Here is a 15,281-nt window from a genome sequence, read left to right as displayed (position 1 = left end):
TTACTCCTGGCCCTATGCCCATATTGTATCACTCATACTCCACCCTGTACCTTTACCATTCCAGTCTCCTAACAAGCCCACAATACCTCAGGAGAGGATCCGGTCCCTGACCAGCCTGGACCACCCCCAGAGCCCCTTCTATGACACAGAGGGAGGCCCTATCACAGCCTTGGCCCGGGTAGTGGTGGAGAGGATAGCCCGAAAGGTAACTATAGCATATGCCTCATTCATTCAGCGCTCTGTCTGTGTCTGCTCCCTCTCTCTGAAGAGATGTGAATGTTCATGCAACATAACTCTCCTCACAGTCGCTATACAAGTAATGTTGCTTTGGATACATAGCTCTTTGAATGGACAGTATATTGCCATAGTGATCATAGCAAGTCTTTGAAAAACACAGATTAAATTGACAGTGTGGTTGTCTCCTGACAACGGAAGAAAAAAAAAGAAAAAATTCTCTTTTAATCCAAAAACCAGACGTCATATTGACCTAAACTCCATTTTACTGAAGATTGCCCAAAAAATAAATACCCTTGTCTCCAATGAGAATATATGATATTAGATGGTAAATGTAACATTTTATCAGTGTTTGTGATGTTGAATCATGTTTCTTGCCCACAGGGAGAGCAGTGCAATATTGTCCCGGACACGGTGGATGATATCGTGGCCGATATTGGCCAGGAGGAGAAGGAGGAAGGTGAGTAATCGCTTTATCTCAACCAATTTGGGATGTTCAATTTAAAAGCCACACACTGTATCTGCTGAAGTCTTTAATTAAGTCTGCTTTGCCTGGCAGCCTGTTTAAACCTCCAGATGTCTGTCTGCTGAAAAGCATGAACACGGCCAAGCAGCAGAAATGAACCTGATGGGGTTTATGTTTCTAACCACACCTTGCAATTACATTCCAACACTACCTCTGAACCTCAACCAAATTATTTGTTCTCTCTACCCTCATTCTGTTGAGCACGACACTGTCTGTTTCCGAACAAGACCGTCTCCAGTACATTACAATACACGTACTGTGGGTATTGTACAGTAACTATACACTGTGGTTAGAGCAAGAGATGAACTGTATGAACTTGCATTGACTTTTATAGGCAATTAGTGCTTACCTATACAGCACCAACACATTCTAAACCAGTGAAAATATAGGGTTACATACATGAACAGTGCATATGAATTCCCCCCTTCCCACCAACATGGTCTCATTAGAATATGCCAAAATAGTGACATTTAACCAATGCAGTTATTGTCACCCAATTTCTCCGTCCAGACGACACTCCAGAGACATGCATCTACTCCAACTGGTCTCCGTGGTCAGCCTGCAGCTCAGCCAACTGTGACAAGGGCCGGAGGATGAGACAGAGGATGCTGAAGGCCCAGCTGGATCTCAGTGTGCCCTGCCCTCATACCCAGGACTTCAAGCCCTGCATGGGGCCTGGCTGCAGCGAGGAGGGTGAGGACTAAGGACAGTGTCACAGTCGGGGTCTATAACTCTACTGTTGAGAGTTAGTATAGTAAAATACACCAGGTGCAATTTAGAAATTTGGTTGTGCATCAGCAGTTTTTCTGTTGTTATGTGAGTCACTGACAGTCACTCTATTAGCCATGTCAGCTAACAACTTTTAGATTGGTAAGTTAGTCTAGCCAGCTATCTAATGTTGTAAACATGGCCAAATGCCGACTGGGCACGCAGGGCATCTTCCCTGGGGCCCTGGCCTCCAGGGGGCCCTCATTGATTTTGTTCATCACTCTCACTCAGATATCATATTAACATGGCAAATAGTTATAATTGCAGGAAATTAGCTGTAAAACTGCTAAAAAATGCTCTGCCCCATGGCAAAATGTGTAGAATTGCAGGAAATATATTTTTTATCTACGCCTTCAAGACGGGGGCCAGTAAAATGTTTTTCCCGCCATGTGGGTGGGCCCCCCAACCAAATCTTGCTTAGGTCCCCCAAATGCATTTACAGTGCTTTCGGAAAGTATTCAGAACCCTTGACTTTTCCCACATTTTGTTAGGTTACAGCCTTATCCTAAATTGATTAAATCTACACACAATACCCCATAATGACAAAGCAAAAATATTGTTAGATTTTTTACATAAGTATTCAGACCCTTTACTCAGTACTTTGTTGAAGCACCTTTGGCAGCGATTACAGCCTCGAGTCTTCTTGGGTATGACGCAAAAAGCTTGGCACACCTGTGTCGTGACGTTGTATTAGTTAATGTGACGACTGTTGCTCATCGAATGATTAACGGTTTATAATTACGTGATTAAATGAATTAAGCAATGAATCAAGCAATTATTAACTCATTAACCTGGGGCACCATGGGAACATTGCTTTGATTGAGTTTCTATTTCCCAAATTAACTCAAAGGATATCAGAATATCGATTACAACAGTCGCTAAATTAATCAGTTTCCTCTACAGTCTCATAATCTGAAAGTCGTATAATCCGGGAATCTGCACGGACCCGGGCTTTACCACTGAATTTACCACACCAATCTTAGTTGATTATTTATTTACTAGCAAGCTAAAATGATGATAAAAATGCACATACACAAAACACAGTCTAGCTATGGATTAGGACTTAGTATAACGGGCCAACACACTATGGCGCTTGTTACCCAAAATGGGGATTTTAAAGAGAGAGAAAGAAAGGAAGTACACGAGAGAAATATACATTTGGGTTCATTTGTCAGCCATGCTTATTTAAAATTAGCCTTGCCCCGAACTGCCGCTCTTATGGGTCAGAATATAATGATGTAATTACGTGTTGTAGTTCTCAGGTGGGAAGCTCCGCGTGGGTCGTTTAGGCTTCTAAATGACGAAGTTCTCCGGCGCAACTCTCTGGTTGTCCTCACGATGTCAGTGTCCTTCTTGGCTAAGTGGTCTGATCCTCACCCTTGATCGGAAAGGGGTCTTCTGAGGACAGACAGCTCTGTAGCTCAGAGCTCACAGCTTCGGCTCGAATGGTGTCGATACCACGATTCAATGGAGAGTGGAGGCTGGGTGGTTCGGCTTGAATTCACCCGCTTAGACACAGCTACTCGTCCGTAGCTCGTGTAGAAAAATATTTCTTTGTCTTCAACCTTGTGTTTCGTTTTGGGGTTCGTCGACTTTGTTAGACCTTGGCTGCAGCTTGGGGTCAATAGTCTACTATGTTAATTCTTCACTCTCCTGTCTTATACCCTCGGGTCAGAAGTGGGCGTAACAGCCTTTAGGGCGATTCTCTGGGCGGACCAAGTCAAAGGGGGCAAGGCTTAGATTTGGCTAAAAATCCGATTTTAGACACTAACTTCACATTTCATCTTTATCAAAACATTCTGTTTGATTTGGATATTTTCCAAACAGCGTACAATGTATAAACATCAGGCATATACTGGGAAAACTCTTAAAGGTACAATGTTTTCATAATAACGTCATCTCTTAACCTTTAAAAACAAATACAAAAGTTACATACATTTTAATATTCCACTTTTCGTCATAACCACCATTGTGGCTGACGGAAACCATTGTTCCGAAGTCCCTTTATTGCATGTTTAAGGTTCTGAGGCCAGTTCTCCATTGTTAGGACAAAGGAATTTCTCTGTATTATGGGCATGAGGTGTCATAAAACCCCCACATCTTCAGACCCCTAGATCTCTCCTCCTCTGTTGGGGGTTTGGGAGATAATCTGTAGGGTGGTGGTCTCCTGTACCCTGACCTGATCAGGACAGTCATGACAGTCCCCCTCTGGTAGGTTCAACTTGGAATGATTCTGCATGTTGCAACCCACCATAAGAATGACCATCGGATGTCCTGGTCTGTGGATCATCAGAGCAGCCCCCCCCCCTTTAGTGGTTCCCCCTGGTAGGCTTTCCGCAAGCTGTGGATCACCACCAGAATGGATCAAGGAGGTCTGGCAGTGGCTCTGTGTTCCGGCCCGTCGTCCGGTTATCCCGGTTAGTGGACCTAGGCAGTAACTTGGCAGACGTTAATAACGCACAACACTCAGGCAATACATCATTACATTTCCTCCCCAAAGGAGCGGTGTCTTGGCTCTAAGGCTTCCTAAGTGTCAAAGGTAATGAAACGAAAAATTGGAATAAAAACATAACAGTATACAAAATATGTCTACCACACCTTAATCATCTAATATGGACTATGTTCTATATATGTCCAAGGCCTTGGCTAAATAGCTCTATCATGGCGTTGTCTCTAATGTCATGTCTAGGTTGATCCTACTTGCAGGTGGGTAGTTAAGGCACTTGGAAAAACTTGGCCCCTGAAGGCCAAGCTTACATTAGGGACATTACTGGGCTGACCTAGCGAGTTCGGGAGAGGAGGCTGGGACTGGGCCCTGTAAGAGGGTTTCCGGATCCATTGCCACCTTTCCAAAAATCGGGATCGCTTCCGTCCCACGGGTGATCCTAGTATAAGACCTCATTAGGTCTTCCATTGCACGTGTACGCCTGTGTACGTAGTAGGTGCACACGCCAAGGGAAATGAGACCAAGGATCATGGTAACAGTCAGGATACTGTCCGGCACCGTCCAAGAGCGGGCGACAGACCAATCTTTTGGTCTGTAGTCAGTCGGGTCGACTAACAGTGCCTCATCCAGTACGCTAAGATCGACAGTCATGGGTCCCTCGTACTGGATTTGGTATTGAATGGCTTGTGGTAACTCAAGGGAACGTTTAGCAAAAGCGTCCGGCATTTCAATCTCTGTGTCTATTCGGTCGTCGGGAAGGTGGTATAGAGCGAGGTCGTCTACGTGAATAATCGCCCCCTCTGGTACCGTAACAAAAACAGTCTGGTTGGGGAGGTTCAATTGGGTGATGGAGTCATGGCGTTCGTAAGTCATAGTGGCGGACGCGAACGGTGTGTTGACCAACCATCGGTTCCCTACCACCTCCACTTGTGTGGTGGTGGCCCCATCCCTGGCTGTTAGTTTGGCTCTACAGCGTTCTTCGCTGGTGATAGCTTTAATACCACAAAGACGCTCAGTGTTATCCCTGACAAATGGTTTGCTAGGACAAAGGTAGTGGACATCTTTGGTTAGAGTACACATTAGCAGGTTAGGGGTGAGATAGAAATCTGGGTTGTTTTCCTGGTAAGCTACAACTGGGGGCGTGGCAATCTTTACGTGGGTACTGTCGCGCCAAAATCCTACATTGAGAACCGTTTTCAATCTATAGATATTCTCCAGTTCAACAACCGGCAGCGTCAGTAGAAAACCCACTTCATTACGATCAACATCAACGTGTATTGGGATGGCCGACCCCAGACTATAGGCCAAATGTGATTGTAACGGCCTTAGTGTGGTTGAAGTAGCTGAGGTCAATATGTCGTGCACCATTGAGAGGGGCACTAGATATGAGGGGATTCTATTCATGGCCAAGTGGTCCATAGAAGAGCTAACTTCACGGAGAAAATCCTCCAGTAACAATCGAACCAATTGGACATGGGCATAGTCATGGTTCATGACCTCTGCTAGCTTTCCTACAGACAGGATAGTTTTGTTCAGGAGAGTAGCGTGTGTGTTGACCACCAGAATAGTGTCCTGGAGAGACTTTCCCACATGTTGCAACCTAAGGGCCTGTGCCTTCATCTGCTGCTGGATAAGTGGCATCTCTTCAGTAATCTCCCTAACATTCCTCTTGACTGTGGCTAGACTGACTGCGTTGACGGCAGTGGTACCTAGGGCAAATAGTGACCCTACGGCTGCCCCTATCGATAGTAGCGCCCCGACGAATCGTTTTTCTCGCCTGGGCTCAGCTAGTTCTGACTGGGTTACTGTGAACTTTTGGAGTTGGGCCAACATATGGGCAGTGTCTAGCTGGGCGTGCTTGATTGCCTGGCTGGTCCAGTCAGCCCCGGCCCAACTCAAATGCGCCGCAGGTGGAATGTGTTGGCGGTACACATTCTCTGCATCTAGGCGGACATATACCCTCTGCGTGTGTACTCTGCAGTTAGTTATGAGGAGTCCTGGATCGTCGCGGAGAACGATTCCCGTAGGGGGTCCGTTCGTGATTACGTCTGCTGGGTTGGTTTTGACCAGGGCGCAGAGTGTCAGGATCATCCAAAGGAACTCCATCCTACAGAAACGCATAATCAGAGATTGTTGGATTATTTCAGTTATTTGTATTCGTAAACAAAAATTGTTTTGACAACTATTTTTTTCTGTTTTTCTTATTTTTAATCAGTACAGCGCAGGACGATATCACTAGTGACAACAGATGTATATCTGGTAGCTGGGAAGAGAATAAAAGATATTAGGTGCAACGTACTGGTCTCCTGGAAGGGATCAGCTGAGGGTACTTAAGAATTTTCTTAGTACCTCTGGTTTTTTTGCTAGGGTTTTTATCTATTCGGTGCTGGCTAGCACCCCTTCTATTCCCATGGGGGGAGTGTACAACTTGATTTGGTTCCGGTGGACCCACTTTAATGTGGCGGTTTGTCGACCTTTGCTGATTTTGATCTGGTAAGCTACAGGTGATAGCTTCACCACAATCTCATGTGGCCCCGTCCAGTGGGGCAGGAACTTTGTTGCGACGCCCGCGGGTTTGGTGTATATGTAGTACCACACCTTATCTCCGACCTCGAACACCTGGTGTGAGGCTTTTTTGTCGTAATAGGTCTTGTCACCTTCTGCACTTCTTTCCAATTGTCCTTGAGCGTACGCAAAGGTAGTCTGGAGATGGTTCCGCAAGTCGGTCACGTATTGATGAGCCGTGTAGGCGGTGGCTGCGGCGACATCTCCTGGTTGGTACAGGAGATGCAGTGGAAGGGTCATTTGCCGGCCCGTCATCATCTCAAAGGGTGTCATTCCCGTAGACTTGTTGCGTGTGGCTCTGATTGCCATCAGTACCAATGGGAGTTTGAGGTCCCAATCTTTGTGGTTGGCTGCCACATATTTCCTCAAGATTCTGACAATTGATTGTTTGCTCTGGTCTACCCCCCCCGAGCTCCTAGGGTGGTACGCGATGTGGAGTTTAGCTTTGACTCCCAGGAGCTTCCACAGTTCGGTCATTACAGCTGCCGAAAAGTGGGTTCCTCTGTCGCTGTCCACGGTTTCTCCTGGCAGGCCGAAACGACTGAAAACGTGGTTTAGCAAAAGAACGGCAGTGGTTTCCGCTGTGTCATTGGTCGCCGGCAGGCACTCCACCCACTTTGTGAATGCGCAAGTCACTGTGAGGAGGTACTTGTTGCCTCTGGCAGACCTGGCAACTGGGCCGACCCAGTCGATCTGGATCGAGCTCCAGGGGTAAGACACACCCTTGCGTTGCAGGGGTGCTCTGTGAAGTGGCTTGGTGGGTTGAAACTGGCAGCAAACTAGACACCCCCTCACGTATCGTGCCACGTCTTGTTCCATGTGAGGCCAGTGGGCCACCTGTCGCAATGTTTCGCATGTAGCCTTGACCCCCCTATGGCCTCCACAAGGCTCGTCGTGGGCATGAGCTATCATTATCCCCCTCTGTGTTTTAGGAACCACCCACCTTCGAGCGGTGTCGGTTTCTGAAACATACACCAATAGGTCATCTACAAGTGTGAGGTGCTGTTTAGTTGCGTACAGCGAACGCAAGTCGTGTGAACCTGCCAAAGCCAGTTCGGACACTGGGTGGTTGACAGGATCCGACAGGAATGCCATCAAAGTGGCGAGGGACTCATCTTGGTGTTGCATTGCTACCAGGTCGCCATTCATGAATGAATGCGTTAGCAACACATTATGTTTGTGCGACGACGTTTTCCGTGGTGCTACATGGCTACGCGTTACCGCAGACACCATAGCTTCCTCAGTGGGTTTTTCGTCTCGAGCAGCAAACACCCAAGGGGTGCCGTGAATTGCACCAGATTTCGCCATGCTGTCAGCATGGTCGTTGCCAAGTTTGTCACGACCAGGTGATTTGGAGTGTCCCTTGACTTTCTTCCAATACACCTGTATGTCGTGTTTGGTGATGAGATCATCACAAGCTAGAATGAGCTCTTTGTTTTTCACCTCTTTACCACTTGAAGTAGTCATGTGCTTTTGTTTCCAAAACGGCAAGTGGCATAAGAAGGTGAGTCTCGCGTAGTTAGAGTCGGTGCAGATCGCCAGTTCTGCCAATCCGTGTTTCACCGCTGTTTGCAGGGTGATCAGCACGCCAGCCACTTCTGCAAACTGGCTGGTCTTGTTGCCAAGCTGAAATTGAAGTGGTTTGCACGGAATGTCGTTGTGCCATACCAATCCCACCCCAGCTTGCAAGTGGTCTAGATGGCGGTAAGAACAGCCATCTACAAATGCCATCGGCATGTCGAGACACACGTTCTCTTCGAAATAGTGATGGTTCGAAGGCAATGGCGGAGCGATGTCACGCGGGGGTGGTCCGGAGTCGGTTTCATCGTCACCACAGTGTTGACACACCGCCAAAGCACTGCCCAAAGGCAGGTTCTTTGCTTTTGCGTAGTTGATTACTACATCATGGCTCTGCAGCGTCATGAGCCAAGCCGCTATCCTGCTGTTGTGTACAGCACCCTCACGGATTCGTTGGCTTTTCAGAAAAGTCACAGGCTGGTGACATGTTTCTATGATCACCTTTTGTCCGCCGACATAACTGGTGAAGTGTTTGATCGCCCAGACTGTCGACAGCAGCGCTTTTTCGCAGTCTGAGTATTTGTGTTCGGCGGGGTTGAGTGTTTTGCTCGCGTAAGCAACCACACGTTTGTCTTGGTCGTATTTTTGGTACAACCCAGCGCTAAGGCAGTGCTCTGAGAAACCGACTTCCAAAAAGAATGTCTTGTCTTTGTTGGGGTATACCAGGCAGGGTGCCTCGCAAAGCAGGTTTTTCAAGGAAGCCACCGCTTCGTTGTGAGTGACATCCCAAACGAATGGGGTGTCTTTCTGAAGAAGGTGAGTCAACGGTTTTGACAAGTCGGCGTAGTTTTCGATGAATTGACGGGAGTAATTTCATACTCCCAAGAAGCTGCGCACCTCGTGAAGGTTTGTAGGTGTTTTGATGTTGCGGACTGCTTGGATTCGGTTAGACTGTGGCAGGATGCCCTCGGCACCCACCAGAAGCCCAACGTAGTTTACCTTGGTCCTGCACCATTGCCCTTTCATGATGGCCAACTTAGCCCCTGCAGTCCCGAGTTGGGTGAGAACGTGGTCCATTTCATTGAGGTGATGTGACCAAGTCTCACTTCTCATGAGAACGTCGTCCACGTAAATTATCGTCCCCCTAGAGGCTGCGTCTGGCATCGCCTTGTGCAGGAAGATGTTGAACTCTGAGGGGGAGTTCGCATACCCGAATGGGCAACGATTGAACGTGAAGAGCTTGTTCGAGAAAGAGAAAGCCAACTTGTGTTGGTCACGCGGGTCGACTGTCATGGTCCAGAAACCATTTGCCACGTCGACTGTGGAGAAGTACTTGGCGTTTGCCACCTTTGGCAACTCTTGGTCGAGCTGTGTCATTGGCCAACGAGACAACGGAACCAGTTTGTTGAGTTGTCTGTAGTCAATGGTAAGACGCCATTTACCCGTTGGTTTCAGAACGGGCCACACGGGAGCGCTGTACGTACTGTTACATTCCCTGATTATCCGTTTAGCTAATAAGGAATCGATAATCTCTTGTACTGCTGCGTATGCTGCGAGCGGGATTTTGTATTGTCTAACGAACGTAGGAGTTGCTCCGGGTGGCGTAGGAATACGCACCACATGGATACCCGTAACCCCGCAATCCAGCGAGTCTGTCGACCAGATCTCACTGTGTTTGTTAAACAATTCTCTCAACTGATGGCGTTCAGTGTCATTGACAAGAGCATCAGCCTCCGACAGTAGTTGTATTACCTGTGCATGGAAACCAGGATATGGTTCGGCGACATTGTACAGGTCTTCATCGGGTGGTGACGGCATGTCACTTTTGGAAGAGTCATCGGTTGTTACCTCACAAGAGTGTACTTCGCATGCAGGAGGAGACGCAATATCATCCTCCGTGACGATGGAGTATATTAACAGGTTTCTGTCAGGATCGGCATCCAGCCGGAATGCCGATGTGTCGTCCAGTGGCAATACGGGAGTTAGTGCTATTGCTTTTGACTGACAAGTAAACAGCGTACCTCCCTCGCCATCTAGGTCTAGGGAGGACGGAAGAGGCCCAATCACAGGAACAACTAGTTCAAAATCATGGAAGGCGTAATCGATCAATGTTCCTAGCTGAGTGTGCCGAGGAATGGAAATATCCGCTTGAGTCAGATTTTGTACCAGGAGGTAAGTGGATCTAGCGGTTAGTTCCAACAGTGGGTTGCCATTGATAGTTAGCCCCAAGTCGAATAGTTTTGGAGAGGGTTGGAAGAACGCAGTGGTGCCTTCCATCCGGTATCCGGGCGCCAGGTTCAGTCTTACAGAAACCTCTGTGGTTCTTGCCGGTATCAACATGGCGGACTCAGTTATCGTCTTGCAGGCTTCAGGAATAGTCTGCCCGGAAGCCATTCGCACCGGGTCGAAAGACAAGGCATGTTGGTTTGGCTGCGCCAAAGACCAAAGAACTTGGTGTATGGTATCAAGTTTAACACCCAATCTTACCAAAATGTCCGCTCCCACATAGACTGTATGTGTGAGGTCCGCGACAACCAGTAGGTAGTGGGATAATTCCTTGGTTCCAATGCGGATCGATAGCGCACACACCCCTATTGCGGTGAGTGTTGTCTGGGGAGTCGTTCCCAGTGGAAATCTAAACGTTTTCGGCACAAGGGGATGGCAGTTAGCCGTTTTCGAAATTTCGTTGAACATTTCCAAACTGATTGCGGATTTTTCTGACCAGGTGGCCAGCCTGGTATCCTCAGCCCTAGTGCCGTTTAGGCACACGCCCCCTATCAGAGGAGGGCGGTAAGTGTCGGCTGGTGAATCACCCAAGCCGCACAAGAAAACCCCATGTTCGGTTAAGTTCTGAGTCGAACTCACATTGTCCTTTGCCACAAATGGCGGACTCATGGCCAAGTTCACAGGGTTTGCGTCAGATGCTGACGTCGGACCCTCGTCGTTGCACAATGTAAGGCAGGTAGCCTTGGAAGAATGCGGCGAAGTCAACGGAGTAGGCATAGGTATTTGTGACCAGATTTGATTGGTTTTCCAATCCATTAGTGGTACCAAACGGTCAATTAAATCACTCCCAATCAGCATTCGTTCGATTTCGATGCTAGTCACATACACGGGGTGTATCAGTGACACGCTTTCGAAGTTGAGTTTAAGTAGGAGACGTTTGGTTAGGGGCGAGGTAGCTTGAGTGAAACCTCGAAGATTCGTATCGCAATGTTCCGTTTTCAACCATCGTTTTGTTGGGTCCACTGCCCTTTTTAGTTCATCCAGCAAGGTTTCGGATATGAGGGAAATTGTTGAACCCGAATCTATCAGAGCGTGACAGGTCACACAGTCCTCCAGGACTGTTCTAAGGTATGGCCTGTTCGAGTTGGTTTTTCTCGTCATATCCCCAACAAAATGGAGTGGGTTGGGAGAACGGAGCGGTTTGTAATCTGCGTCGATTTCCAAGACAGATAAGTTACCTACGTGACCCAGTGGGTCCTCTATCGGAATGGTAGAGGAATCATCTGTTACAAAGCTGCTTATCTCGTGCATCTCCACCTCCGTGTCCAAGTCTGTAGACAAAACCTGCGGGCTTGTGTCTAGAACGGGCGGTACCTGGACAGGGATTCGAGTGGGGGCAGGGGTAATGGAAATGTTTGCGTCCTCTTGAATTGCATGAATTTCGGGGGACTCGGTTTCCAACGATTTTACGCCTAGTCATGAGGATTTATCCTTGTCCTCTTTCTCAAATTTCTTACGATGCAGTACATCTTTTATCAGAGCTTCTATATCATTTCGGTTAGCGTTTAAATCATTGTTGAACACTTTGTTGCCCTTGTTACGCTTATTACCCTTGTGTCCTGACCCTTTGTGAGAGTTAGGCGGAGGGGCATGTCGGCTAGGTTGATCTCTACGGGACCTGTTAGATTGGGGACGTTCATCGTAGCTATTGGTACGGCGGTGGTTGTCGGGGTGGTGGTTACTTGGTAGCCACCCCCTTTGATCGTCCTCTTTTACAGCATATGTCCCTGATGCAGCCCCTTCTAATTCGAGTGATGGTTCCCGCCTAAGCTCGAAAGTCGAGGTGTCCGGGCTCTTAGCCCGGCTTGCTTTTGATGCTTCAAAAGCGGTGCTTGCCAGCTCTCGGAGCGTCGAGATTGGCAACCCGACGTGGGCAGTAGGGCCCAAGTAGTTAATGAAGTTGGGAGACATGTTTGACAGAAAAAGTTGTTTGAACGGCAATAGGTCTTCCATTCCTGTTTCAGTGAGCATGCCAAAGTAAGCTGAACGAAGCCGGTGATAGTAGGCTTGTGGGTGTTCATTTCGAGCTTGTCTGATATTGTTAGCCAACGAACTATCGTGTTTGCGAGTCGCAGAACCACTGAATTCTATTTTCAAAACCGTGGCAAGTTTAGCATAGTCGTTTTGCACGTGTTGCTCTTGTAGACGGATGAACCTTGTCACGTGTCTGTTGGACGTTCGCTTCAAAAGATAGAGCCTGTCTGCATTCGTAGCGTTTGGGTAGCCATCCAAGGCGTCCTCTATGTCGGCTAAGAATGTCTCAGTGTCGTTTGGCTTTCCCGGAACGGGGTCGAAGAGGCGGAAGTTTTTGACGATTTTGTCAAGGCGATCCCCGCCAAGTGCGCGGGGAGCATCTGCACTCTCCCGTGGAGAATTGTCGGCCGAGAGGCCAAGAGGAAAAGTCAAGCTGTGGTTGTGTTGGCGAGGAGGCCCCAATTCACTGTGGGCCGAATGGCCAAGAGAAAGAGGCTGAAATCTCCTGTCATCTACATTCCCTCGTTCTCTTAGCTCCGGATGTGAGCTAGGTTGCTTGGTTTGGTTGTCCCGCGCTAGCGCGTGACTGTTCTGGAGTTCCTCCAGATGATACCTAAGGGTGGTGTTATGCTGCATCGCAGAGTCCACCTGGGAGTTGAGGGTGTTTATTTTCGACACGTAGGTGTCGCCCTTTTTTCGCTCGGCCTCATACTTATCTGTCATGGTTTGCAGGGAGAGGTCGCGAGTGTGGAGTGAGAGATCCAGTGATGCGATGTCCTCCTTTTGTTTAGAGGTCACATTTTCCAACTTTCTCACCTGGTCTTTCTCATCCTTCATTAAATCAGCGACTTCAATGAGTTCTGCTGTTTTGTCCTCCAACTTGGTCATTGTGTTCATTAACTGATCGTCTTTGGTCTGCAGCTTTTGGAATAGAGCATTATTGCTTTGAGTGGTTTCATTCACAACCGTTTGTAGGGCATCAATTTGCTCGCCCCGTTTTCTAACTAGCTCTTCCGATTCATCTAGTTTCGCGTGGACTTCATCGTATTTAGTTTTGGCTAAACCGAGTTGTTCTTTTAGAATACGGACTTGGTCAAGAGATTGTTCGCGTTCTTTGTTATAAGTGTTAGACAGATCTTCCAATTTATCTGTTCTCACACACAGTTCCTCAGCTAGCAGTAGCTTATCTTTTTCGGCTTTCGATGCCAGCTCCCTGGTTCTCTCCACCTGTACCTTGAACTCCCCAGCTTCCTGCTCGTGCCTCTGCTGGGCACTGAGGTACTGGTGCACTGTCCATCTCTGCTGGTGGGCATAGTTGAGGGCTAAACTGGAGAGAACCTTCACAAGGCCTCCGCCTGATGGTCTATTTTGAAGAGCGTCTGTCGCAATGTCTGCATTTTTCTCGCTTATGGCATTGAAATCTAACATTTTCAGCCCCTCGGCATAGTTAGGATTTGCATCGTTGCTGAGGTCCGCGATCAATCTTTCTGTGGGTGAAGGTCCACTGATTAGAGGGGAAATGGGTGGAAACCCATCTGATGGATTGCTCATTATTATGATTGTCAGTTATTTCAATTTACGTAATGTTTGGGTTTTTTAGTTGGAGGCTGCAAACACGATTTAACTCAGTTTGTAACCGTCAATGAATCATCAAGACTGGGTCAGTAATGTGAGTTGGTTATTACTGAACTTGCCAAAACAGGTTTAATTGATTAAATCGATTTTAATGATAAATCTAACCTGTATCGGCTATTTGGGAATTTTAATTTTAATTCACCTGAAAGAGTTGCTATCTCTAAGTTAACGTTGAAAAGTTTAACTATGTCTCATGGGTTAGTACACATTAGTTTGCGTATTATTCCAATAACCAACCTGGACGGTAGTGTAGCAATTTAATGTGTATTAAATTGAACGAGACAATGATATCCAATCAGTTGAGACTGGTTAGATATCGTACAGCATAACCTGAATTATTTAAAAATAATTACTGGTGATTCTTCACCACCGGAGGTCACTGTTAACACAAGCTAAAATCGACAGGGTACCAGTGAAAATAGAATTTTACAATACTGTTAAAAAGTCTACCTAAACACCATTAAGCTGGTAAAACAGCTTTAATCTATTAATCAATTTGAATGATTAGTCAACCCCGTATAGCTAAAGGAATTAGCTTTAATTAACCTGAAGTAATTGCTATATCTAAGTTAACATTGAAAAGTTTAACTATGTCTCATTGGTTAGAACACATTAGTTTGCGTATTATTCCAATAACCAACCTGAACGGTAGTGTAGCAATTTAATGTATATTAAATTGAACGAGACAATGATATCCAATCAGTTGAGACTGGTTAGATATCGTACAGCATAACCTGAATTATTTAAAAATAATTACTGGTGATTCTTCACCACCGGAGGTCACTGTTAACACAAGCTAAAATCGACAGGGTACCAGTGAAAATAGAATTTTACAAAACTGTTAAAAAGTCTACCTAAACACCATTAAGCTGGTAAAACAGCTTTAATCTATTAATCAATTTGAATGATTAGTCACCCTGTATAGGCTAAAGGAATTAGCTTTAATTAACCTGAAATAGTTGCTATATCTAAGTTAACGTGGAACAGTTTAACCATGTCTCATTGGTTATGGCACATTCGTGTGTGTATTATTCCCATAACCAACCTGGAGAGGTAGTGTATCAATTTAATGTATGTATAAAATTGAACAAGACAATGATATCTAATCAGTTAAGACTGGTTTGATATCCTACAGCGTAACCTGACTTATTTCACGAAAAATGACTGGCGTTTCTTCGCCAGAGGTTACGGATAGCCCAAGCTGAGGTCACACAGGATTCCCGTCTAACGCGGGAATTCACTATGAACAAAGAGGAAAACAAAAATGGCGGCTCCCCTTTGTTAGCTTAGCATCTGGCGCAAGGCTCAGCTTTCCTTGCGCGGGGTTTC

The 15,281-nt window shown here is 46.7% G+C and overlaps 1 protein-coding gene across 3 annotated transcripts in view; it reads left to right on the top strand.

Annotated features, from left to right (window-relative positions):
* LOC115197483 (spondin-1) overlaps nucleotides 1-15,281 on the top strand; it is a 116,641-nt gene that overhangs the window by 69,305 nt on the left and 32,055 nt on the right. For all 3 annotated transcript variants that reach the window (XM_029759058.1, XM_029759057.1, XM_029759056.1), the window contains exons 9-11: nucleotides 65-205; nucleotides 619-694; nucleotides 1,271-1,453. In XM_029759058.1, the coding sequence (XP_029614918.1) occupies nucleotides 65-205; nucleotides 619-694; nucleotides 1,271-1,453 (400 nt within the window). The remainder of the gene's footprint in view (nucleotides 1-64; nucleotides 206-618; nucleotides 695-1,270; nucleotides 1,454-15,281) is intronic.

Source organism: Salmo trutta, chromosome 7, assembly GCF_901001165.1.
Source record: "Salmo trutta chromosome 7, fSalTru1.1, whole genome shotgun sequence".
Lineage (NCBI taxonomy): Eukaryota > Metazoa > Chordata > Actinopteri > Salmoniformes > Salmonidae > Salmo > Salmo trutta.
This window is presented reverse-complemented; position numbering and strand designations above follow the sequence as displayed.